Source organism: Cenococcum geophilum, assembly GCF_001692895.1.
Source record: "Cenococcum geophilum 1.58 unplaced genomic scaffold K441scaffold_33, whole genome shotgun sequence".
NCBI lineage: Eukaryota > Fungi > Ascomycota > Dothideomycetes > Gloniales > Gloniaceae > Cenococcum > Cenococcum geophilum.
The window spans coordinates 975175-1001536 of NW_027137591.1; the positions used below are offsets into that span (position 1 = coordinate 975175).

At 49.5% G+C, this 26362-nt stretch overlaps 8 protein-coding genes across 8 annotated transcripts; 4 read left to right on the forward strand and 4 right to left on the reverse strand.

Moving 5' to 3' along the window:
• The first annotated feature begins 3918 nt into the window (after positions 1-3918).
• K441DRAFT_187656 (Cas1p-domain-containing protein) lies at positions 3919-7430 on the forward strand. The gene is made up of 3 exons (XM_067640413.1): positions 3919-4298; positions 4387-6968; positions 7020-7430. The coding sequence occupies exons 1-3, from the start codon at positions 4184-4186 to the stop codon at positions 7029-7031; spliced, it is 2709 nt and encodes a 902-aa protein (XP_067501701.1). The 5' UTR covers positions 3919-4183; the 3' UTR covers positions 7032-7430.
• A 140-nt stretch (positions 7431-7570) lies between these two features.
• Positions 7571-9166, forward strand: K441DRAFT_663444 (uncharacterized protein). Its single transcript, XM_067649197.1, has one exon. The coding sequence runs from the start codon at positions 7725-7727 to the stop codon at positions 8793-8795; it is 1071 nt and encodes a 356-aa protein (XP_067501702.1). The 5' UTR covers positions 7571-7724; the 3' UTR covers positions 8796-9166.
• Positions 9167-9335: 169 nt separating this feature from the next.
• K441DRAFT_697991 (uncharacterized protein) lies at positions 9336-11776 on the reverse strand (the record flags this gene model as incomplete). Its single annotated transcript, XM_067653025.1, has 2 exons — positions 9336-9353; positions 9662-11776. The coding sequence occupies 2 exons, from the start codon at positions 11774-11776 to the stop codon at positions 9336-9338; spliced, it is 2133 nt and encodes a 710-aa protein (XP_067501703.1).
• Positions 11777-12770: 994 nt separating this feature from the next.
• K441DRAFT_697992 (uncharacterized protein) lies at positions 12771-14187 on the forward strand (the record flags this gene model as incomplete). Its single annotated transcript, XM_067653026.1, has 5 exons — positions 12771-12781; positions 13220-13286; positions 13491-13930; positions 13984-14114; positions 14168-14187. 5 exons carry the CDS (start codon positions 12771-12773, stop codon positions 14185-14187), a joined length of 669 nt encoding a protein of 222 aa, XP_067501704.1.
• Positions 14188-14316: 129 nt separating this feature from the next.
• Positions 14317-14947, reverse strand: K441DRAFT_571172 (RmlC-like cupin; the record flags this gene model as incomplete). The annotated part of the gene is made up of 2 exons (XM_067643966.1): positions 14317-14693; positions 14833-14947. The coding sequence occupies 2 exons, from the start codon at positions 14945-14947 to the stop codon at positions 14317-14319; spliced, it is 492 nt and encodes a 163-aa protein (XP_067501705.1).
• A 984-nt stretch (positions 14948-15931) lies between these two features.
• On the reverse strand, positions 15932-18145 carry K441DRAFT_663447 (glycoside hydrolase family 55 protein). The gene has a single exon (XM_067649198.1). The coding sequence runs from the start codon at positions 18099-18101 to the stop codon at positions 16380-16382; it is 1722 nt and encodes a 573-aa protein (XP_067501706.1). The 5' UTR covers positions 18102-18145; the 3' UTR covers positions 15932-16379.
• A 1897-nt stretch (positions 18146-20042) lies between these two features.
• On the reverse strand, positions 20043-22254 carry K441DRAFT_663448 (PLP-dependent transferase). The gene is made up of 3 exons (XM_067649199.1): positions 21480-22254; positions 21031-21428; positions 20043-20786 (listed from the first exon to the last, which is right to left on the reverse strand). The coding sequence occupies exons 1-3, from the start codon at positions 21984-21986 to the stop codon at positions 20264-20266; spliced, it is 1428 nt and encodes a 475-aa protein (XP_067501707.1). The 5' UTR covers positions 21987-22254; the 3' UTR covers positions 20043-20263.
• Positions 22255-23063: 809 nt separating this feature from the next.
• Positions 23064-26158, forward strand: K441DRAFT_640362 (uncharacterized protein). Its single transcript, XM_067646612.1, has 2 exons — positions 23064-23825; positions 23896-26158. The coding sequence occupies exons 1-2, from the start codon at positions 23214-23216 to the stop codon at positions 25951-25953; spliced, it is 2670 nt and encodes an 889-aa protein (XP_067501708.1). The 5' UTR covers positions 23064-23213; the 3' UTR covers positions 25954-26158.
• The last annotated feature ends 204 nt before the right edge of the window (positions 26159-26362 follow it).

Consider the following 26362-nt stretch of genomic DNA (forward strand, 5'->3'; position numbering starts at 1 on the left):
GGGACAACTTGTATTTATATTATAAGGACTCTTCTAGCAGCTTCTATTAGTCCTGGTTAAAGTTAGCTGTTCGGGATTCTATAGGTTTCTAAAAAACGTGATGATGACGATACAGGTGGCAAGGTTCTTACCCCTTCGCTACGCTAGCAGGGAGGGCGGCCGACCCGCTCCGGCCATAGGAGGGGCGAGTGGCAGGAAGTATTTAGCTAGCGCTCCGTAACGGTCACGGCCCAGAGGGAGGTTGAGAGACTAGGATATGGCAAGGTTGCTTGGCTAGTCAAGTGACTAGGAGCAGATAGGTAACCCGCGGTAAAACGACAAGAGAATAATTTCTTCACTCACATCATTCACTTCCCTGCGTCCTTTTCGACTCATCCATGGTTTCGTCAAGCGCTGTCAAGATGAGAAGGTGACGGGGCCGCAAGGTTCGGCTCTTCCGCCAAGTACGGCTTTTCCGCCAGGTACTAACATTCCGGACTCCGAGTTAGGGTCCAGTACCGTGTCTTTGGACAAGGATGTTGCGTTGGCCATCGTTGGAGAGCATTCGCAAGAGGTTGATAAAGCTGCAAGGGTACTAAGAAAAATAGACTCATTCTTAATCCCTGTTATGGTTTGTTGGTACGATCATGTTCAATAAAATCCTATATAAATGACTGTCACCGATTCGAGTAGGCTATGGTCTAGTGTATTATGATAAGGCTATTCCAGGAAGTGCTGTCCTCTTCGGCATGACCAAGGACCTCTCGCTCGGTGTGGTCGACCCCTCCCACAACCGATACCGAGCACCTGAGCCGGGCCACCTCCATGTTCTACTTCGGCATGCTTGCTGGCCTTTATCCAATGACCTTCACGCTGCAGCGTTTCAACTTAGGAAGAATCCTCGGCGCCGTAGTTATAGTCCGGGCCTTGGTGTCGATTGAGGGTCCGTGCGCAGGTCAAGAATGAGATGTCTGTCTATTGAATGTGGCTCTAGGGCCTCTATATATATGCATGAGAAGTCGGTGATCGAGTCAAGGGGTCGGTGGTAAGGAAATCCGTTTCAGATCGACACTTGGTCCGTATGCTCACTGTAACCGTGATTAGCTGGCGGGGACTGTATGTCTGGCGCTTCTTCCTAGGCTTTGTGGAATCAATCATCCCGACAGGCTTCATGTGTATTATCAGCGGTTATTACATGCAAAAATGAGCAGGCTCTCCGTCAATCCTGGTGGTTCTCCTCCACCGGCCTATTTGTCACACCAGAAGAGCGCGTTGTGGCAGTTGAGCGACTACTGGAAGGCTAGATGGGGGTACGGTGTCAAAAAATTAAGCTAGCTCAACTACGAGAGACGCTCCTAGACATCAATGTATGACTCGTCGCACTCATGATGGCGTCCGCATACACAGTTAACGGTGCCGTCTCTGGCTTTGGCCCGCTCGTTGTCAGTACGTTTGGCTGGCCGTCACTCGACCCCATCCTCCTCCAGTTCCCCTTGGGCAGAATCTGTCTCATCGACATTCTGTGGCTGGCTCTCAGCTCATTTCCCGAACATTCACATTCCACTCCTCATCCTCAACTGTCTCCTTGTCATTGCCGGCTGTGCCATGATCTGGAAGTCCGGCTGGATGCATCATGCGCCTACGCCCGTTGCTGATTACTCTATCATCGGCACATTCGGGGCGGTCGTGAGCTTGACGATCTGTATCGGCATGGCGAACGTGGCCGGCGCAACAAAGAAGGGTGCCATGGTCGTTGCTATTTTCATCGCGTACTGCATCGGGAATATTGTGAGGTCACAGCTTATCAGGAGTTAGACGAAGGCGAGGCACTATCCGGAACTGTGGGAAGGATTGATTATTTGGTAGGTGCTGTGCTATCCTACCAGCCCGGCTAGCTCTGATTCTTCTGCACCGCGATTATACGCATGCTAATTGACATAGTTATTGCATTACCATTACCGCAGCAACTGCATTATCCATTGCACCGTCGATGAGCTCACGATCGTGGCCCGTGCACGATGATCAAGAACGGGCCACTATCGTGAGCACATCGACGGTGCAAGGGATACGTAGTTCTTTGGAGGGAGAATCAACAACAAGAGACGTATCTGATAGATGAGGAGGAGAAGGATAAACTAGCTTTCGAGGATTGACAGACAAGGAAATCCCCCTATTTTCGATATGTGCTCTAACTTTGCATGGCAGCGACAATATATGAGGACGGGTTTGTGCTAGCCTCAAACTAGCCTTCGTCTCCATACGGTGGCCCCCACCCCTTGCAGATATGAGCTCTATGTTTAGCGACAGCGCTCAATTCCAATGATTCAGTTTTTGAAGAGGTATTGCCACGGCAGTTTCGCTTGACATGAGAAATTTCAAGTTGGTTACTCTTTGAACGTCGAACACTTGAGCTTTCTTGCCTTAAGCAGTAGTTCTTAGCAGCACTTGGGTTTTGAGCCGCGGCTATGCCTATTAAAGAAAAATCGTCTTTGGGAGCGTCCTAATGGGCGAAGTCACTTGAATAGCCTATGATCCCCTTGAAGAGGTTTTGCGGACAGTAGCTATAGACTCCCGGGCGGCACCATTAAATTCCACTTTTGCTGCACGATCATAATGAAAAGGCATTCTGAAGGCCATGACCTTTGCTGATCATATTGGACTAATTGAGTCTTTCACCTGCATGGCTCTTTTTTCTGTCGGGCAACGTAGTAACTGATACGACGATCCCCGGCCTTGGAGGATCTAGTTTTGATGTCTGCTTCGCGTTTATTGACCTCAACCCAACTCCCCAAGATGTTTACAGAGGGTTGTCGGACGTGAGTCATGCCAATATGGGAAAATCAATAGATTAATCTTCTAAAAGCAGGTTAGCCTCGCGAGCATTAAACGACCCGCATCTCGTTATTAAGTTACGAGGTTTGGCTATGAGCAAGGCCACGTTGCTTTGTGCTATGGTAGTAAGATGAGTCTTCCGATCCAACTGAGGTATAATGCTCCCTGTATTCGCATGTATACATACTTTTTATATACTAGTAGCTTGCTGTGGACGACCTGTATAACAGACGCAGGAAGGCTGGATCTGCATGATTTCGTTTAGGAGAATCTCACAAGATGATAGTCAAGAGTAATAGAACGAAGCTGAGGCTTCTGAGGCTTAATGAGCGAGCTCGTGAAGTGCCCAAAGTATTTGAAGGGGGTGTGTTGAAAAGGGGAATGTATGCGATCAAGGCTCTAAAATTAATGCTTCTAAAAGTGCTAACTCTGACTACGTCTAGAGATTGGGGCATCTGAGCGGTTTGCGGATGCTCTGCTGCTCTTCTGCTCTACTGCTCTGTTGGTCACGATTCAGCTTTTGCAGAGGCCCTTCGTCAATATATGTACGTACATTAGCGAAGCTTTTTCGTCCGCCCCTAACCTTGCTCGCCCCGGATACCGGATTTGCTTGCATGGCACCCACAACCCCCTCCCCTGTACGGATTGCTAGCGGCTTGGCATAGAATATATGAGAACATTCACCCTTTCCATACGAAATGTGCCTAGACGCTAGCAATCCGTGCAGGGGAGGGGGTTGCACAAGGGCCCAGGCATTGGTGGGTCCGCATCGCTTAACAGGGCTGGTGGAACATGACGTTGAGAAGAATAAAAAAGAAGGGGATGAGAAATTAATGAGAATTGATGAATACTGATGAATATTATTGAGCCAGGTAGCGGTTGATTAGTGAGTTAGTTGTTTTTGTTAGTAACTGGGCCGGTAGAGGTTATTGGTGGTTTGTTGAAGTTGTTTTCAGGAGAATTTCCCAGTCGCGACGCCAAGGCCGCCTTCTGAGTGATTGGGCATTCGAGTGTCGCGTGCCCTCCCGTCTCTTTCTGCAGGGGTGTCGGCGATGACAAACGCCGCGCCCGGAGAAATTCTGCGAACCATTTCTAATTAAGGCTGGCCGCTCAGGAGCTATGCTCGGCGCGTGGGGGATGATTGACCCTCTTATAATCCCAAAGGCTGCTGTCCCAGTCTTCACGCATTTCTCACTCCCCGGGGGCTTTGGAAGAGGGGTGTTTGCTGAGTTCGGGCTGCATATATCAAACCTTGAGTTGGCGTTCAACGCCGCCAAACTTGGCTTCTGAATCAGGGAATCATCTTCTACTTCTCTACTTATAGCACTAGAGAAGGCCAACTGACAGATGCTGCACTTCGAGATAGCAGGCAATGCCTCGTCTTCGCCTTCCCACCGCTTCTCCATCAGCTCACGTCGTCAATCGATGTGCCTATGTCTTGATTCTGCTCCTCTTCGCTGCTGTAGCGTATAGACACACTTTGTTAGGTTCGTAACTTCTCTTTGCCCAAGCCTATTCTCCTTGTAGTGTCTTACCACTTCTTAAATCCAAAGGACTAACGCTTGGCCCTTTCAGATGCGGCAGACCCTCACAAATGCGGAGCTCTCCTTCGTGACGGCCAATGGCTCGATTCTCCCAAACTCGAAACTCCCCGAAGACCCTTCCAGAATTGGCAGCCTCCGGGATGTATGCTTCATGAATACAAAGGGCCGGAGATTGCTAACTGCGCTGGATCTGGGAAGGTACTTTTCGTTGGAGACTCCACAATTCGTCAAACATTTTGGGCAACGGCGAAGAAGATAGATCGAGACCGTGCCGAGATCGAAAGGGCCACTGTAGACCAGCACGGAGATATTTTATTCTCAAGAGGAGGGTCAACTCTAAAGTTTGTCTGGGACCCTTTTCTGAACAGTTCCACACTCTATGACGAGCTTCATGCGTATCGAGAGAATGCGAATCCATCTTCGCTGGAAAAGCCACACGCAGGCTCAGGCTCAGGCGCCAATACTGGAAATCAAAAATCGATTGCTGTGTTGATTGGTGGAGGTCTTTCGCATGCAAGACACATACAGCTCGACTCGCTCAAGCATTTCAAGGACGCAATCAGTAATATCACTTCCGCTGCACATCCTCTAGACACGGCGACGAACGGGAAATCCCTGCCGCTTTATGGGGATGACGGTATTAGAGGTCAAATCTTCTTTGCTCCTATCCGGGAACCACTGTATGAAGAACTTTCTCCGGCTAGGGCAGTTACAATCACTCCAGAGAAAATTGATCAAATGAATGAAGCCCTTGAACAGCTCTCATCACATCAAGGTCTCAAAGTTTTATGGAGTTTCTCTGGTATGATATCTGGCCAACCAGAAGCATACAGCGAGAGTGGGTTGCATGTTATTGAAAATGTGGCTGCCCGTATGGCAGACGTTCTTCTGAACTTGAGGTGTAACGCCAAGTCTACCCGTCGAGATGGATATCCCTACAACCGTACATGCTGCAACGATTATAATCCCCTGAACTGGGTTCAAATGACTTTGTTGATCTTTGCTCTTGTGGTTCTTCTGATGATAGCTTTCCAAGCTGCAAGAGGTACGCCATTAACTACGCCTGCTCGTGTCCGTTTTGCTAAGAGCATAGCTTGTCAACGGTCACAATCTATTTCGAGAAATTCTCTGGAGAGTGTAATGGTCGCCTTTGCGGTTATCTCTTGTTGCGTTTGCTATTGCTATCTAGCGGATAGAACGCAAGTTTTCAACAAAGTTCATAAGCAGTATACTAACTTTGATTTTTTCACATTCTTGAGCATTAGTCTAACGTTGGGCATCATATCAACCCGAGGACCTCCATCACATACAGGCCGAAGGCGTTCTGAAAGTTATCCTGGAACCTCGATTCGGCAGACATTTCTCTCGCGCAGCCAGACCAATGAATGGAAAGGGTGGATGCAATGCGTTGTACTTACCTATCACTACACTGGAGCCTCTAACCAATTATGGATTAGCGAGATCTATCAAGTTCTGATCGCCTCGTACCTCTTCCTCACTGGATACGGCCATACAATGTACTTCTATCAAAAGAAGGACTACTCATTTCGTCGGGTGGCGGCTGTTCTGATTCGCTTGAATCTTCTCGCCTGCTTGCTTCCGTATATGATGCGAACGACGTACACGTTTTACTACTTCGCACCATTGGCCAGTTTTTGGTTCTTGGTCGTTTACTTAACTATGAGGATTGGCTATCATCGCAATGAATCCCTACAATTCCTTATTGGAAAGATCGTAACATCCGCCGTGGTCGTTACTGCCTTCATCCACGTCAAAGGAGTACTAGCAGTTGTGTTCTTGGCCCTTAGGTTCACTTGTAGGATCAGTTGGAACGTTAATGAGTGGGAATATCGCCTTGGTCTGGACAAATATGTTGTCTACGTCGGAATGCTTGTTGCTGTTCTCTACATTCGAATATCAAAATTTATGTCTTCTCAAACACGGCCGAACATCCTTACAGAGATACACTCTGACTACTTTGACACTGTACGCGTATTCTTCATCTTTGCAGCTCTGATCACTCTTCCGGTATTTTGGTTTGCCACGCGTTGCTTTCCCAACATATTCGACTACAATTCGTGGCAGCCGTACATCGCTTGGCTACCAATTGCCGCCTTTGTTGTGCTCCGGAACTCGACAAAATTTCTGCGCAGCTACCATGCGACCGCATTTTCCTGGCTCGGTCGTTATTCCCTTGAAACATACACGCTACAGCATCATATATGGCTAGCAGGAGATACTCATGGACTTTTGAGCACGGGTATCTTTAAAGGTGACGGCACGATCAAAAACGATAGGTGGCGCGACTTCGTTTTTCTCACGTCAATCTTCATCTGGATGAGCTGGCGCGTTGGAAAGGCAACGAGGACAATCACAGCTTGGATCACCCAGGAGTCAGTTGCGGATCGGCAAACCCTAGAGATAACAGAGATGCATGGCAGAAAAGCCAGTGAACTACGCTTTCCGGACTACAGCAATGATATTGTCGGCCAAAAGACTACTTCCGCTGCTGGAGTTGCGCCAGCACAGAAGAAGTTACGCTTTACTATGTGGCCAAAAGACCTTCGAGTGCGTGTCTTTATAATACTAGGCATATTATGGATCCTGAATATGGTGAGTGGAAAAACCAGCTCTTTTATGGGACTTTGCTGACAGGATAAAAAGACCTACACTTAGAATTATATATAGACTTTGTCACGGTTTGGTTTGAGGTATATAATTCTTGGCAAGTCTATTTAGAAGTGTTAATAGTAGTGTTTGTTTGCGGCATTGCCGGCGTCACGCATAACTCCCATTCGGGAAGGGAGTCCAATTATATCATGTAATGTATGTGACCTAACACTTGACGTTTTGCGTGGAAGAATGAGGGTGCAATGCTATAGATGCCATCCATTTTGCTGTAGACAGGAGGAAGATCGGGGAGAGCAGAGGTCAGAAGAGAAGTGGATGGTGCTGTTGATGTTCAGTTCCCGAGCTCTTACCTACAGCGCAATTAATAGTAGCTCCGCCCCTCTCTCGAAGCCGAAAGTAAAAATCGAATTACAACAGTAAGCTACAATACAGCGTCGTAACGTCAAGGAGCCATAGACGCGAGGTGATTTAGCCGAATTTTACGCGATTGACGATTGACGGTAGGTACTCTGCCTTAGGTAAACGCCAAGCGCCGAGATAGTGAATCAGCACATGCAATTCATCGACACGCCCAATGCATATAACACACGACCTCCATTTCCCATACTTGTAGTCTTATTCCCACCTCCACCATTCTACCTCTTCTACCTTCACAAATTACCATCTCCTCTCTCTAGCTCTGCAAACATGACAGAACCAAGCTCAACACCACCAGCACCCCACTCCCCCGACACCCCAATGACTGAGGACCTACCTCAAACACAGCCTTCCCCAGACACCCAATTCCCCTCATCAGACGCCCTGAATCCAGCTACGAACGATGCCACACTCACCGCCCTAACCAAGCCCGAGCGGGAAACCTTCTCTCTCCTCCTCTCCCTCCCCCGCGAGCTCCGCGACCGTATCTACACCTTCGCCCTAACCTCGCCATCGCCCTTCTGGTGGCCGACACCGCGCACATCGCACCACCTGTCACCGGCGCTGCTCGCCGTATCGCGAGCCGTGTACCACGAGGCAGCGCCGCTACTCTACAGCAGCAACAAGTTCCTATTCACACACCCAAGCGACTGCAACATGTTCCGGGTCATCACGCCGCCGTTCTCGGCGCACATGACATCCGTGTGCTTCCGCATCCGCGAGAAGGACCTGCGGCTGTGGACCGCCTATCTGGGCTCCTCGAGCACCGTCCGCAGCCTGCGCCACGACCTGCCCAAGCTCAAGAGCCTCTGGGTCTTCCTGCGCTGCGGCGTCCGGACCAACCCCGCCCTCGTATTCCATCCGCAGCAAGGGGGGATGGGTGGAGGGGGAGGAGGAGTAGGGCCGGGAGTGGGAGCAGGAGGAGGAGGGCCGGGAGGACACATGCAAGGCGGCGGCGGCGGCGGCGGCGGCGGGCAGCATGGCAACAACACCAACGCACCGCCACCACCACCACCACTTCCGCTTCTGCCGCCGCTCCATCCCGGCGCCGCAGCAGCTGTGGGCGCGCAAGGCGGACCACCGCCCGCGCCACCGAACCTGATACTGCACGCCGCGGGCCCGGCGGATCTGCTCGACCGCTTTTTCCTCTGGGAGCGCGACCAGGGGCTCGAGACCCTGTGTCTGTCGCTGCAGGACAAGACCGGGGACGCTGAGGTAAAGGTCGTGTGCATCCAGCGGCTGCTGCGCCAGGACGTGCGCACGCTGGCGCGCAGCTACCCGGACGAGCTTGTCATGGATCAGCAGGGGGATGCGCGGACGCGGTTCAAGAGGGCGTGGGGCGTCGAGGTCAGTTTAGAGTTGAGTGCGATGGATTTGATGCCGCCAGCTTGAAAATTTTTTTGCATTGCCGCGTATACTGCTTGGAACTGCCTATGATTGCATGACAAACAAAATATTTCTACATAGTTTCGAATCATTAGGGAGGGGAATCATTTTGGGTAATACTGTTAAGGAGGATAACGTTCAACTGTTATTTCTATGTACGCTTTGGTGAAAATATTTGGAATAGTATACGGTAGGATTTTGGAGGGTCTTAGGGCCGGATCGCAGGACATGACGTTAAGTGGTTTAATTCCTTCGATGTCATTCGTAATGCCGTCAGACAGGCTACAGATTATGACACCAGTCATACAGGCTCGATGGACTCATATTACTTTGAAAGATAATAGCAGGGCTCTGTTCTCAAGCCATCCAAATATCAGAAGTCTTGTTCTCAAGACCGCACAATTGGTTTACTGTGACAGACACAAAGTCATGAAAAAGACGCTTTCCTTTGAAGTCTCACCTCACTTGCATGAAAGGTACTAAAAGCACAGATTATACAAAGGAACCATACTACTCAGCAGGGCTTGATTCACAATGGTCACACCTCTAGCCCCAGCTTGAACGCTATATATTAATACACTAACCCAGTCTATTATGCCAGGTCAACATGTATCGGAAAAAAAACTCAAAGCTTGTGCATGGAAGACGAAATATCAGACAGAGGGTATACGACAAAGAGGAGAAGGACAACGAAAAGTGGACAAAGAAATTGCTCACCTCCGCCACCTACCTGTGCGCTACTCCAACCTACCTTTGCCCCAGGGTTACTCAAACCCATTTGTCGTGAAGAAAAGCGATCCCATCAATTCTTCGTGATTGCTGATCCAAGCGCTGTAGCGTCGAGAACGAGCGGAGCTCTTTCTGGAACTTACCGACTCTTTTCTCTCACCTGTGATAACTTTCCGAGATGCTGATGAGCGCCTGCGTCCGGACCTGAATCGCGATACACGCCTAGGGAGGTACGCCTCTTCATATCCGTAGTCGTAGCCATCGTTGAAGTATTCGCTATAAGTTGTGAAATTTAGGTCCTGCTCGATTTCGCCTTCCGCCTGTAATTGCGTATTATAACCCGTCTCAATTGGAGGGGGACGGTGTTTCGACGGGGCGGGCTGAGACTGGGTCTGTTCCGTCTGTTGAAGCATTGCGGTTTGAATCTCATCAAAGTCTCCAAATAGGTCCCATTGGGATTGTGGGACCGGGGGAGCAAATTGAGGATAGTCTGGGACGAAGAGAGTATCATGAGGGCTTGTTGGATTTGGACCCGGCTCCGCATAGTTGACTAGGGGTCGAGCTCTCAAGCTTCGGCGTCGAGGTGTCGGAGCAGCTGCTGGCGTGGATTGTCTGGCATCGCCCCGAGAAGCTTCCCGCGTAGCCTTGGATTTCCTCTGCTTGCGAGGGTGTACGGCAATCTCCTTTTCCTCTTCCGCCTCAGAATCACTGTCCGCTCCCCTATTGCACTTAAGCCTGCTCTTTTTAGACTGCTTATTCTTTTGCCTTGCCGCAACAAACTTCTCTAAGTCACCAAGATGGACAACAACGTTCGAATCTAGAACTCCACGGGCCTCAAATTGCCTGATTTGTGCAGGAGGTCGTGACCCAAGTTTCGCCTTGTTCATTGCGTAGGTAAGAGTGTGCTCGTGCGGCTTCGGGTCGCCGTGTGAGTAGTCTCCATGGAATGGGTAATCGGGATACTTTTCATTCAGCCGACCCTCTCTGCATGCTTCGAGAAAACTTGAAGCAATATTGGCTTCGATTGATCCGGCTAGTGTTGCCGCAAAACGTTGCTTAGGTTCGTTAACCATGTGACGAACGTCAACCTCGACATCCAGCTTTTTGCAGATGTCAGGGAAGTCCAAAAAACGTTCTATGCAGTAGAGATGGACATGTCCGGCCGTCAGAAAAGGATCAGCATTAAGCCGATACTTGTACCATTTCTCATCGAAAGCGACACGGTATTGGCCATGGAGAATGCTGCCTTTCATATCTCTTTGAACTGGGCAGTCCTTAAAGCGGCATTTGGAGAGGTCAGGCGTCCTGTACCGACGGGCAGAATCTGCTGGAGACTTTTGAATCCAAAGCTTGAGCTTGCAGTCCTTAGTTTCAGGGTGTTCGTAAAGGAACTCCCGAATTTGCCTGGTTGTGTATGTCCTCTCTGAAAGCTCACCATACTTGTTATACCCAAAACAAGTTTTACGACCCATCCACTCACCCAAAGGATGAGGACACAGCAGACTATAAACTTCGTCGGCATCATATTGATTTATTTTGCCAGTTCGAGAAGTCTTGCCTTCCGTAATTCCATTTATCCGGACCCACCAGGCTCTTCTATCAGTCTTGGGCTTCTCCGGGACAAACGTAGTGTTGACATATTTAGTACGTGTCCGGCGGGTTTTTTTAAGGGATGAAGCTTCGCTCAGATCTGTTGAAGCTGTCGATGTGCGGCGACGACCGTCTTTTAGAGCAGCGTCAACTCGTACACTTGGCTGCAGGTCAGAATCATCCAGATATGCTGCCAGACGACTCGGATAAGGCTTTTGGACATGCTCTACAACAACAGTTTCAGGTTCCGTGTGGTTGTATTGGTAGGAATGGTCTTGTAATCGTGGGTCAACGGCAGCATGTGTAGTGTAGCTAAAACCCGATACCACGTTTTGTGCGTCAAGAGGAACCGCAGCAAATGGCCTGGCGATCATCTGAACAGATGCTCGGCGGCTGGCGACTACATTGAGTTGATTGGCATTGCTGGCAGATCCGTCAGCCTCCGTCCCGAAATACTTATCGTAATCTTGAAGACCCAAATTGAGATCGTTGAAATGGTTAGTGGAATCTATGATGTCAAATACCCCGAGTTCCGGGTTGTTGAGGTTGTCCCATAGACCTTCAAATCCATCTATTGCTGGGTCATTGTATAGGAAGCTCCACTCGGGGTTGGTAGCGATGCTGTTATTTCGGGAGATCCCCTCAGTAATAACCATAGATGGCGACATCGTTTGTTCGAAGTAAGAGTAACTTCCGATTGTAGTGTTTTGTTCAATTGCCGGATTCGTTAAGTTGTTGGTATCCAGCACCGACTTAGGAGAAATGTGTTAGTATGGAGATTTTAGGAGTCGAAGCCACCGACTTGGGAGACTTGAGTTAGTGGAGTGAGATACAATCAATAAAAATCATGATCCAGCTGCTATCATGGTATATATTGGTTTAAATAAACAGTCTTTGTCTCTAAACAGTACATACTTTCCTTATACTCGAAATCCAATAATAACGTTGTATGCATTTTAGACAAAGAAAAGTAATATCTTTGTGAATATACAATTTATTATCAATGGTGATTATAGGCATAAGGTCCAAACAAAACACTCATTCATATTGTAGACAAAGCGTTATGATTTCACGTCCATACATGAGGCGCGATTTGGCGTCCTCGGTCTTCTATCACAAGGCTATGAATCTCTGGTAATGGAGTTTGTTGTTGGTGCGCACTAGCCAGCTTAGTGAGTTAGGGTATGAGAGTGTTATCGAACTGATGGTTAAGGATCTGAGTATGAGGCTAAGTCGTGAATCCAGTCAGCAACTATCCTCTACCGCAAAGAAGTTGAGAGTGACAAGTATAGAAGGTATTCAGAAGGTCTCCAAGCATTGTATCCACATGATTGTTCAGAACAGGTCTGTGAATTTTGCATGATTTCATCATAAGAAGGCGGGCATAATGAAGAAATTGACATACCAGTTTCTAAGCCATTAATACGAGTACTGACACTCGGTAGGGACAACAGGAGTTACCCAGCTTCAAAGGTGGACATTCTACTTAGCCCGATTCCCTCTCTAACGTAGTAAATCAATCAAAGGGTAAGGCGAAGCTGGGAACGGCCGAAACTATTCCAGGCTTCATGATATAATACTCAAAAGGACACTGGTGATGAAGAAGGAAGCACTCCTCATTTGAGCGATACCATTACAAGTCTCATGGAGTGAAGTTCCAACATGGCTTCCAAGTAAAGGCCGAAGAGCCAGGTTGAAAGAAGTTAAAGAGCTTGGGAATGTTGGAGAATTTTTACCCCAGCAAGCTCGACGGGATGCGGATTTTCAATTGGCCCGCGAGCTAACCACGTTTGCATGATGACCTAAGAGGAAATTTCCGCACTTCCTTTGGAAGGGATATCTCCCACCAATAAGGTATGCTGGGAAGACAGGGAACGTGCCCCTTGCAGATGAAGCCCGCTCCGCCAAACGCTCCTGCCCAGCCACCGCTTGAGGCGCAGCCGCCCAGCGTTTGATCCTTCCACAGCTCTTATCGGACCCAACCTCCTTGAATCCTAAGCTCTGATAACAACGCATTGTAGCTTCTAGGCAGCGTGTCTAAGACTCACCACCTGCTTCCTGAAATACCTCTTGCTGAACCTGAACTAACTCCAGGAACTTATTGTGGATAGACTCAACGAGCGAAACGTAAAGCAGAAGGCGTCACAATACGCCATGAACGCGTCACGCAGCTTAACGGTATACTTGAATTTCTTCGTGTCCCACCTATCTTCTCCTGTCTCAGCTTAAACATGTCCACCATTCCACAAACATCTCTCCCTCACACCTCAGTGATCATGTCTCCTAATTGTCCGCTTTTCTCTTCCGATCACAATTGCCGTAGAGAGACTCCGAGACATTTGTGCGGTCTAAAACAAGCACCAACTGACAACGCTTCACTAGCATGACCAGCAGCACGAGCAGGAGTCCTACCGCGATGATCCGTCCGAGTCAGCTTTAGACCACGGCATGTCAAATCTACACTCTTTACCTCAGTACCAGGACGAACGATCTCTGCCGTCCGAACCGCAGGAGTACTGCGACGAACCATCTCCCACCCGCCCCCGATCTCAACGCTACCACGCCAGCCCTGCAACAATACATTATCCTCCATACCCAGCTTCCTCCGCTGTATGCCCTAACGGCGGCCCCACGGCTGCTTCGCTACCCTCCGACGCCCCACCCTCCTACAACGCGGTTCTCGCCGCAGCCTACAACGATGCTCTTATTTCGCGTGTACCTTCTAACTCTCACTCATACTATCCTCCCGGCCACCCTACTAGGGACAGGGGCGAGGACGAGTATGGCGAATTGATAGATCACACATCATTCAGGGTGGAGCGGTGGGTTGCGCGGATCATTGTCCTGGGGGCAATCTGTATAGCTGGACTTATAGTGTTTTATTTGACTCGGAATGGGATGCTGTGATGAACGAAACGATGCTTAGGGGTCTAAAGCGCCATGAGGAATACGCGGAGCTTTGGAGCACATTGGATAGGTGCAATCGGATAAACATAACAGGGCATGGTAAGAGAATATATCCGGGGTGGAATCGTTGGATGGATAGACAGTTGTTACAGGAGGTTTTCTCGGTATTTAGGGCATATAAATGAGTCATATTTGCTGTTCAATCCGCCGGTTTTTCTACGTTAATGTTGCTGAGCTCCACAAATGTCGTTATACCCAGTCTTGACCTCGTGGAGACATCATTGAACTGAGCCCCACACCTCTACTTCTTCTCCCACATTGGCATCGCCGGCAGCGTCGCAAATGCAGCCATGGCAGCCAAGTTCTTCGCCGGACTCATCTGCCCGTCCCCCTTACTCATCTCGGCCATGATCTTGAAGTAGTTGATGTAGAAGGCCGGCGTGTAAGTGTTGAAGAAGCGCGACTCGCCGTCAGACGGGTTCGAGAAGGTGTGCGGCGCGCGGATGGGCACGGTCACGTAATCGCCCGCGTTTGCATCCACGTGCTTGTTGTCCGGTAGGTGGAACCGGATCGTGCCTGCGGTGACGAGGAAGGTCTCGTCGTGCATCTCATGCCAGTGCGCAGGCGGGCCCTGTGTGTGAGGTGGTAGGATGAATTCGGCAGAGCCGAGGCGGTTGTCTATGGCGAGATGGGTTAGTGATGGTGGGAAGGATAGAAGGGGTGGAGGGATTGCAGTGATGACTAATAGCTAGAAAAGAGGGGTTCGTAGAAAAGTGTTCTTAGTATATGCTAGGCTGTGCATGAGATTCTGATTTACCGGTTCGGGAGCCGTCTTCCATAATGCGCATGGTTATATGGCCAAGCTTCAATATCTCGCCACCTTTGGCAGGGACGAAGTTAACTGGGACTTTGGGCATCTCCAACGTCTTCATCGCGGTTTCTTCGTCCATTTGGATAGATTTGGTAAATTTAAGAGAGCTGTTAGGTAATTTTTTTTGTAGTTAGAGAAAAGGTAAGCTCAGCCGCACAGAGAAGGAAGAGAGAAGAAGGGTGGTGAGTTGGTTAAAGACAATTGAGTCGACTTTTAAACTGTGAGACTGTATACTACCCCTCGCACGGAGAGTGAACTATACGGAATCCTCCTGAGTGCTCGGTGTCTTCAAATGTCCAATCTTACACAAGAAGTACAGCAGATAGCCCCACGAGCTGAAGTAAACATCGGCGTGTCGGGACACTCGCCCCACCATGCCCCGCCCTCTCTCTGAGCTCGGACTCCGTTTGTTGGACCAATAGCCTTACTACTACCGTCATGGCTCTCAGTGCCGCGCCTATAGCAAATTAGAGGCAGGAATCAAAGACCCTAATGCCCGAACGAAGTTGCAAGGCTTTACGATAATTACAAAGTGATCCAAAAAGGACAAACAGACTCCGGCGACTGTGCGCAAGCTATGGCTTGTAGGCGCAGACGCCAAAAAGAAGCAGCACCACCCAATTAAGTTCACGCGCAGCCTCACAGAGCACTATGCAGTCCAATCAGTCGACTCAGGAACAGGTTGAGGTCAATTCTAGTGGTGGACATAGTGGTGAAAGTCAAAATACTACTGCAGATGCCTCACCACCTATCGGCAGCAATATTCAACAGGCTTTAAGCGGTCGGAGGGCTTTGCCCTTACAGGCAGACTTTGCCAAGGGGTCCTTCGGCGCATTCCAGCTTTAACTCGAACTCTACTATATACACTATAGTTAAAATCAAGACTTGATTAAGGCGTTGCAGTCATAAGAGTTACATTTTAAAGGTTTGATTTTCCAAATGGCACTGCCCTTAAAAAAATCTAGATATCATAAGACGAAAGGGTTGATTCGTCACATATCAAAGGTGGTGTTGTCATGTTCACTCAATTAATCATCGCACAGAGCAGGGGTTTAAAAAACATTGAACGAGTCTATCGTGAATTTGTCTATATGTAGATGCTTTCCAACCAAAATTACCAAAAACACCCATATCGTTTGCAAATGGGGGTATACTACGCCATGCCTATGTCCGATGCAGTAGAAAGTTACCTAAGAGTCCCCGATGCTGGTTTTGCTATTCTAGTCTACAACAAGAAGGAAACAAGGAAAAAGGAAATAACAAGTCCATGCTCGTTAATGGTGTCGCGGATGCGTGTCCTCTGGATATCTATGAATCCATACTATTTAGATGGACAAAAGCCAGAGAGAGGAGCCAGCTCGAAGAAGCGAAACATGAACAGAGTAATGACAAGAATTAGGGCCCCCAGCCTCTTAGAAAAGAGAAGAGGGAAAGAAGTGAAGCACGCCCAAAGTCCTTCTGAGACGCCGCTCAGTTATGCTCATCTAGCCAGCTCAAGCAACAGTGAACATAGCAATCGTAGCGCAGAAATTGCTGCGGTTATCAGAGTCAAGAGCCATGCTCTTGCCGTCTTGCACAATCATGTTTGTGCTAGCCTTGGTGCTTACAGCAAACAGATTGACGTTGCTTGAGTTCTCAACGCTGACCATGTTCTCCTGGCAGCTCTCTGTTCTCAGACAATCTTGGTTGTAGTTGCTGAAGAAGGAATAGGTTCCGCTTCCGAAGCCCCAGATGTCGCTGCTGTCCACGATGCGAAGACCCCAGGCTGACTTGCAGGCCGTGGTGGTACAGGTAGAAAAGTCAGGGTCGGAATAGGTGGCTTGTGTGGTGAATGGTGTTGTTGCATCCGGATTTGGTTGGAAGTAGGGCGTTTCGGTCTGAATAAGCGCATAGTAGATGTCCTTGGCGCTTGCGAACTGGTAGTTATAGAGGACATTGTGCTCAGCGCCAGTACCGTAAAGCCAAACCGGGCCTTGACTCTCGACGAGCATACCACGACCGTTGTAGATGTCGATCTGGCTGTGGTCGGCAAGATCAAGCTCGTGATCAGCGGTCCACAGCCAAACGTTCTCGAGGTAGGCACTGGAATTCTTGGTGATATGAAGCATCATGAATGACCCCAGGCACGCATCGTTGGCCGAGTGAGTGGCGTTAGGACTCTTAGCGCAGGTGTCTGATTGAAGCTTCGTGCCTGCAGAGCCGCCAATACGGAAGTGGACGTCCCAAAGACCGCCAGCGCCCTGCTCAGATGCGGCAATGTTCCATTCCATAAGAATAGCACCAGGAGCTGGACCAAGTGTCTCAAAGACCACGTCGCTCATCTCGAAGGTACCAACAGCACCGCTAGTTTCGCCGACTTGGAAGACTGGCTTCGGATTGCTTTGGTCGGAGAAGAATGTCCCAGACGCCATTATCAAAGGCCACATCTCACCAGTAATTTTGACATTCTTGGCCGCTGGAACCGTGATGGTTTTCGTGACAACGTAGGCACCATGGTCGATGTAGAGGACTTGACTAGAGGTGAGACCGTCGATTGCAGATTGAATGGCAGCAGTATCATCAGTAGAGCCATCACCCTTTGCGCCCTTCGACTTGATACTGACGAAGGAACTAACAGGAAGCGACTCATACTGGGGGCGAGCGCGCTCGAAGACATTGCCATTAGCAAGTAAGCTGGCGGGTTTGGACGGCGCGCTTGCAATATCGCCCTGAAGACGAGTTGCAGTAGAGTTAGTGTAACCTCTGCCTTGAGCCCAAGACTTGATGAGGCTGCTGCCAGCAAGAATTTGCTTGCCAGTGTAGTCTTGAACCGCAGTAGAGCAGCCGCTGAAGTCGACGTTGTCTAGAATGAGAGTCCCTCCGCTAGTAGGAGTGCTGTTGCTATTGAACGAGGTATTAACACCAACTGGCGTGTTGCTGATCTTGCTGTCCAAAAGGAGCACAGAGCCAACAGTCTGGTTAGAGGGACTGTTCGCCATGNCAAGGCCAACCTTGCAGTTGTTGATCGAGACAGATTTAAGAGTCCAGGCCCAGTTCCAGTTCATGAAGATGGCGGTGTTGCAGTCGTTGAATGTGAGGTTCCTGGTGGTGAACTGCTGGTTGCCGAAAAATGCACCGTAGTTACCGCCATTGAAGGTGAGGTCAGTCATGAGGCCACCGGAACCGTTATCCATGAATATACCCTGCTGCGCATTCCCAGTGCCGCCTTTGACCATTTCAAAGCGGATGTTCTGCAAGCTCGTGGCTTGGCCGACCTGCCAATGAATACCAGCACCCGCAGTTGCGGGCATAGCAGTGAGGTCAATAACGAAATTGCGAATTTGGCGGAAGAAGTTGTTCTGGTTTGTGTACCAGTTGGCACCGCCATCCAAATACGGATCCGCATCGATGACAGCCATGCCAGTGAAGCCTGCTGCAGCTTTCAAGGTTGGAATGCTGACTGCATCTCCGATGAACTGAGTGTAGTAGTACTGGATGATGGGCTTGCTGACGACATATGTGCCGGGAGGGAAGTAAACCAAGGCGGGAGTAACTGTGCTAGAGTCGCAGCCCTGCCCACAGCGGTTACCAGAGCTGATGGCACTGTTTATAGCAGCTGTATCATCAGTGGAGCCATCACCCTTCGCACCAAAATCCTTAACGTTGCGGTAGATCTGAAAGTTGGAATCGCCAAAAGCAACAGTCCCTTGACGAGTGATAGAGGAAAGCCAGTAACTGGATGAAGCCGCAGCTTCAGTTGTTTGCGGAGACGCGATCGGAGCAGCTGAAGACATAGTCACCGTGAGAAGGACGCGAAGCGCAACAAACAGCGCAGCTGCGCCGAAGCCAACCATGATGATAGTAGCGAAGTGGAAAGTCGAACGTTTGTAAGGTAAAGAGTATAGAGACTGTGCTCGCAGAGATAAATGTCAGTGACCAGCAACTGACGATTTTGCTGTGAACGGGACTTTCGAGAATGTCAAAGATATTCAAGGGTGGTTTCTGCTCCCAATCCCCGAAGAAGTGAGGCTTTTATAAGGAGTGGAATGTATAGGGAAATGAATGAGTGACAACGTAAGAAAGAAACAGTGTGCCAACAATGGGAACTTGGAAGCAGCAACAATGCTTCGTGAAGAGTAGAACAGCATGGAGGGACGTTCTACATATAGGTGAATAAAAGCACGCTGCACTTACAATGTCGGCCAGCGAATTGTTTAGAAACCTTCCTGTTTCAAGTTTTAGATCGGCATCTTGGGGTGACTCTACCATCTTACTGCAGGTGTCAGATGAACAATTTATATCCTTTCTTCTCAGGCCATCCCAGCCAAACGTCTGCTCTCCATTCTCATTTGCGTAGGACGAACCATTCTGGACGGTGCCATTCCACCTAGCCTCATGGCTAGCCTCGTCGCCCGCACCTTGCGCCGCGTCGTGTCTTCCCTCCCTCATGTTCTAGGGTAAGGCTCAGGAATGTCACCCTGTGGCTAGCAAACATTGCCTGCGCGTGCCACGATGGCAAGCCGAAATTCCAGCAAGAGGCTTATGCGTGTCCTCCAAGTATGCAATGCCGCGGATGAAACATCAGAGGGTCGCTGTCCAGTCAGGGTCTCAAAGAGCGATTGCCTTCAGATGAGGTGCCGTCGCCAAATCAACTCGTTTGATGCCAGCGAAGCGCCACACCGCCCGTGGACCATTCGCTAAACGACACCCGAAACCAGCGCCGTGTCAGGCACCGTCTTGCCCTGGATGCGATGGCCGCTGAGTGGCCGGTATTCTAAAATACTCCGTGGGTCCCTCATCACGGCTCTAGAGGAACCACAGCCTACGGCGCTTTGTCATTGGGCAATTGTCAGTCAGCCTAAAGACAAGCCCAGCGGCGGCCCGCCAGGCCAGATCCCGCTCTAATCCATTTTTGATCGGGAAAAGAACGGGAGCAAACATTAAGTGCAACCCATGCGGCTGCTTCACGAGCGCACAATGCGATGAGAGGCTTGAAAAATTCACATTTGTCGTGGTGCGCAGCTGAGCATTGCGTTGTGCAGTGAACACCACGAACGAAGAACAGCTGTCTAGAACAATGGCCAGTAAGCCCCGCTACCCCGCGAGGATCATTGAGAAAGGGGTGCTTGAAGGAAGTGAAAATAGTTCCACGAGACTTTCCATGTGATTGGGGGTCTCTCATAAAGTGGCATAATATTAATTAATGTTAAGGATGGTCCTAAAATGGGCCATGCATGAACCCCTTTGCAGTGCATTTCCTGTGCAAAGAAACTGCTTTTGGCCTCCATCTTGCGCCAAATCTCTCTATTGTAAAGCTTACGAAGCAGATCATCGCTGAAAATAGTGGTGACTAGGAACACGTTTGGCCTCCAAGGGCCACGACCAGGAAATGAACCGGTCACCAAAAATTCCTAACAGCATCTTTCCCCCTTGATTCTCCAGTAGTAGATTGCATTGCCGCATCAACCCCACCACTATCATTTTGCATATTGCGAATGACACTTGCTAGTCTCTGAATGCCTTCAGCAAGTTTATCCTCATCCTCCCAGGCAAAGCACAGCCTTAGGTCGTGAGGGAAACTAGCATGGTCGGTGTCTCCGGGGACTTCGAACAAATCACCTTGTGCTACGATCAGATTCTCCTCTTCTTTCGCTCGTTGCGCTACTACAGCACCTCTTAGCGAGGACGGTAGAGTCAGCCAAATAAAATAACCTCCAACCACATCTCTATCAGGCTGAGGAATTTTGACACCAAGCGGAAGAAGATTAGTCTCGATGGCCGATATCATACTTCGGTAGCGGGATGAGTAGGATGGCTGCAGGGTATCTAACACATGGCGCTGAAGTTCTCCAGATGCAAGAGCATCCGCAACGAAAGTTGCTGTCAGGTGAGATGGTGCGCCCCCAGATCTGCTCGATCCTCTAAGTATTATGTTAGCTCGTAGTGCTTACAAGTTTTCAAGGCTTACGTCGCTCGTTGCGCAAAACCATGGCCAGCTGGGAATGTCACACAACGTGCGACTGGCATGTTCGGTAAGCCATCGTGTGATACAGAATCGGCATTCCCCGCCTCCACCAGAAAACTCAAGTGGCAATGGTCAACGGCGGTGGCGAACATATGGCCATAACTTTGCGCGCAGAGGATACTTGGTGGGGATTTCCATACGTTTGTGATACTCCGTAGGCCAGCTTTGGAGTTCCTTCAACCCATCCGGTTCTCAGACCTGGACCACATATTTTGGAGAAGCTACCGTTACTTGCGACGTTACCAAAGCCGTCCACTCCTTCTCTTTCGGAGCCGCCGTCAAGGAATCGATCAACATCGACAACACGAGGCAAGACAGCTGTGTCTAGACCTGAAGTTTGAGAATTAGGGCTTGAAGGCCATTGTAAGAAGTCATAAACATCGTCTGTTACAATGAGAGCGTCGAAATCTCGTGCTACTCTTACAAGATCTTCGCGACGCCTCAGTGTCATTGTCTTGAACGAAGGGTTGGAGAACGTAGGGACGGCGTAGATAATGTGACGGTAGATTTTGCCCCACGGCCTAGCAGGCTTCAACTTCTAGCAATTCGTTAGTTTTCTTCGGCACCTACTCGACCTCTTAATTCTCACAGGTTCGTTGTTTCCCTCTTGTGTTGCTTTCTCCTCGCTCTTCCGTATCTCCCTGCGGAGAAAATCAATATCTACACCTTCATCATCTTCAGGGATGGCCCTGAGCTTTCCATGAAATCCGCTGTCGTCGAATATGCGAAATGCTAACATGTAACAGGGCGCAACCATCCAGATATTCCGTGTAAAGAGCGGGTCCGTGAAGACCTGAAGAATACATGCTAGATTCTGAGAAGCACCGCCAGTGATCGTTATTCTGTCCAATAATATTGGTTTAGGGGGCTTGTAAAAATCGGAGAGCCAAGACGCAATATTCTCTCTCAACCTTGGATCTCCTTGATCTGGCCCATAAAGCATGGCCGGAAATGAGAGAATACTGTTGCTCAAGACATTGTTTGAGGCCTTTCTGACTAGATGTGTGGGTAAGAGGGATGTGTTGGGCCACCCCTGTAGGAAATTAATAAGCGGTTTTGCCCTCGCGGTGTCCCCCTTATTCGCATTGGCTGACATGACTGTCAGCAAGTATATCAAACCTCCGGTCAGATATGCAAGAGCGGCTGGTCCGTATAATAGGCTTAAAGCATTGGATAGGTAATCGTGGTTGAGGTTGCATGAAAGTAAATGGCCCCCAGAGTCCCCGATGAAGGCGATTGCTATCTGAGTCAGAGGGACTAAGCGGACGGTTTACGGCTCCGACAACAGTGCGCCCGAGTTTGTCTTGCTTGACAGACGGCCGCTCCCCTTTGAGTGACGGAATGATGAGGGTTGAAACCGGCCCGAGGAATGACGTGCAGGAGGTGTCTGAGAATTGAACCCCTTTTTCTTGGCTCCCATCATAGACCCTGGATACCCGGACGAATTGCCATGCGATTCGGGTTCTCGGGTGCACTAGCATGTTTGACGCCGCGAAGCTGGCTGCTGACGAGGCTTATTCGCAAGTACCCGTACAAAAAGGCGGGGCTCAATTACGTTGCTCGTCAATTGGAGCAAGACAAGAGCTGCAATGAGGTGCTTCACGACAGTCTCGTAGGTGTAGATACAGCAAGAAGAAGTCGCTGTGGACCTCTCAGACTGGAAGCGCGTATATACTTAAGTATCATAGCGTGCTCAGTTTGAAGCCAATTATTCAGTTCTGCGAGACTTGTGCACGGAGAGCTTCAAACGCCACCGCGTGCTTGGCGTAGCGCTCCAGGCCACGCAACTCGTCTCCAAATTTGAGGTCTGACCTCGCAGCCGCAGCGGACGCGATCCTTCTCCCGCACGATGGCGTCAGATCTTAATGGTTTTCTAGCCAGTCGTGTCGGTGCATTGAACCTGATGTAAAAATATCTCCTAGATCTGAAAAACACCAATCGAAGTGGATGATGTCAGGCGCAAGAAAGAACGTAGCCCTGGGTGCACCTATTACTGTAGAAGGCTTTTTGCACCAGGGCATTTGCTGCGCTTCGCCCTACCTTAAGTGGTGCCAGGACGATTCAGGGATCACCAGACCAACCCAGACCAACCCAGACCAACTTTCCAGGGATTTTGAAGGGGTGCCCGCATCCATGGAGTCCCACATCAGCCCATCAGCACCGCCTATTCCGATGGATTCATACATATAATCCCATGAAACAAATCCTGCTGCCTGTCCAACCAGATGTTCCTTCAAGACACGCTCATGCCTGCCCGCATCCATTGTTATTCCTCTTGAGCTAATATCCTCATCGCAACTTAACCCCGCCCAACATAGATGCCATGGCCTCCAAAAAGCGCTCAAGCCAGAGGCTCTCTTCTCTATTTTCTCTTTCTTCATCCGACCAAGGTGTCAAATCCAAATCACCAGTAGAAGACGTGCCTCCGGCTCCGTATCCCTCAAACTATCTTTCTGTAGACACGAATAGAAGTCGCATCCCCGTCGCAAGCAAGTTGACCAAAGCTTCCCGTGAACGCGTACCTTCAGGACAACTACTCCCTCCTAACTATCCACCTCCACCGCCGCCAAACCCTGAATTGTATGGACAGCCTACTATCACCTCAGTGAGCGCTGCTCCCGCTACCACTGAACTCCTACCTCCTCATTCTCCGCTAAACGACACGTTGGCGTCTGGTCCCTCAACAGGCTCACAGCCAGCTAGCCGTGCCTCAACTCCTGGTACTCCGGTTCTTGATGGCCCAAATGAAAGGCATTCTAGCCTTCCTGCGCGGTCGAATAATGCGAAAGCAAAACGGAGGAGTTGGCTGCTAGGGGGCGCGCGAAGCAGTGATGAACGCGTCAGCGAATTTGGACATGGTGGTCCTCTGGCGTGGGTAATAGGGCACCATGGGAAGGTTCCATATAATCTGTCGCTATTGATCGGTGGAGAGAAGGTATGTTAAGGCCCCCTTAGAGCCCACCAAACTCTATGGTTATGAGGTGCTGACAGAACTTTGATATTAGGTTCCAGAGCTTTGGGACGAGAATGGGGATACTTTCGTCTATCTCTTCCCGCGCAATTCTGGCAGAGGACCTTCATTTCGCATCGACTCTAACATCTACGCTGCTTCCCCCGCCATAACACATCTTGCCTATGGCAGAATATACAGTGACTCGACGGTCACTTCCAGCAATAGACGACGGCAACAACAGGTGGAATCTATGCGCAGGCAGTCCAGTGAGGTTCCTACGCCGCCGAGGTCGCCCGACCCAAGTCTTCTTGAAGGAAGCTCCGATGGCTCCAAAGGCTCGAGGACGCTCAGCGACACCACTGACGACATACCTTCTGAAATACATCTTTACCTGCCTCTCCCCCTGTCCATTGAACGTGGAACTCTCAGTCCAAACAATCCTGAACCGAGGTGCTCGCCTAGCGACGTGGAACGGTTGGTCGCATATCGCAACTTAGTAGCGTTCCTCCTAGGCCAATCCCTGGTGGCGACTGAGAAACATTCATCAATTTTCGAAATCTTCATGAGGATATCGGATATTCTTCAACACTACGATTTCTCCAATGTTGATGGCTCTACCTACGGAGAAGTTGCTGCAATGAGCTTTGATAATTACGTCAACGAATTGCATATGACAGACATGAAGTCTAGTCGCGAGAAGACAATTGAGGGCATTGTTCTCGGTGAGCGGATGCGGTCTGTTATGCTGTACACTGAGGCCTTTGTTCACGGGGTGGGTAAGTATGAGGATCTCACGAGACTCGGGAACCCGAAGTTCGAGCTTATCAGCCCCCTCACCCGAAATCGAATGGAGAGGGCTTCTATGGACCTGTTCTTGCGACTGAAAAACATCAACACCAGATTAGAGGACTTTGATTTTCCCGCTGTATTTTCCGGTCTTATGAACAGTAAGACTGCTGACGAGGGCAAAGTAGTTCGATTTGATGCTTGGAAGTCAGCTTTCATGACAACCCGGAAGCACGTGGTGGCTTATTATAAGCATAAATATGGGTCGTGGCCTCCCAAGGCAAGCTCTAAGAAGAACAGTCTGGAGACGAGCGGCCTGAATCGACTAGTTCTAATTGATCTTTATCATGACGTTTCACACCTCTACGACCTTCTGGTAGACCGGAAATCTCTTACTACCCGGACGGTGGAAGGCCCATCTGACGACGACGGTGCGGACGATGTTAACGGAATGACCACTAAGGCATTACGCAGAGTCCTGAGCGAGTATGATCGCAGTTCACCTCCTGTTCAGCCCCCTGTTCCTTTCGACATACCAATGTACCCCAATTTGAAAACCACAAGGGGGGGTTATGGCATTGGTGACGCGAAGAAGGATGCTAAAACACGAAGCAAGAAGCTCAAGGATGATGAAATAGCAACTCTCCTCAAGGCATCGTACAACCCCGACTCCGACATCTCAACCCCTTTTCTCGACGCATTCCGCGATCTTGCACGCAAGTCTGCCCATGGAAAGAGCTTTGACGATCTTTGCGACCTGCGAACTGGCCAATGGATGTTCATGTACGCTGTTCTTCAATCACTTCCGATGCTTGTAGTGGATGCGCCGGGAGTGAGATGGACGGAAGGAGTAGAATACTTCTTGTGTGAACCACCCAGATCAGGAGTACCTTGGGCGCGAGAGGATGCTGGCGTTCAGCGAGGTTGGTACAGCATCGCCGGAAGCAGCGGTCTGGTCAGCCTGCCATCCGATGTTGTCGAGCACGGCGTGGAAGGAATTTACCGTCGTAGCCACTGTTGGCAGATGGCGGAAAGATGGACAGCACACAGCGACATTCTTAGCGTTGCTGTTGCAGAAACGCTGGAGGAACCACTTCCATCTCCACCCGGTTTATTGCAACCCCTAAAAACCCGTTCACGGCCACAAAGTCCTAGTCGGAGACGCGAAAGCGCAATGATGCTTGGTCTAGAGGCTCTGCCGTTGCCAGCTGGCGTTGCGCCCGCCAGCCCGCTCCGACCAAAATCTAGTAATGATCCGACCAAGACATTCGATGCTATCCTCCAATCCACGGAGGTTAATGCCAAAGGCAAAAAGAAAAAATGAGGGGCTGCTTATGATTTTGTATTGTTTAATCGAAGCAAGTACTCTAGCATAATGGAGGTGGGAAAAAGGGGGATTCTTGTTTATATGTTGATTGCCTGTTTTTGCACTTCTTCATGTATTATGAACGATAGACGGCCCGAAAATATCAAATACCCTAGGTGACATCATCGTAATTATAATTGATGGTTAATCTCTCAATATTCAGTACAATCAGCAATTGGAAATGTGATGTTTGATACCCACCACGCCGGGCACATAACCACAAAAATACGCAAAGCTTCGAAGTATCGAGCGACTTTGTAATTTTCTACAGCCATAACAGTACTTTATCTTAAAAAGATAGGTTTACTATATAATTCTGCGGGTTTAGGATACTATATAAAATAATTTTTATATGCTATTATCTTAT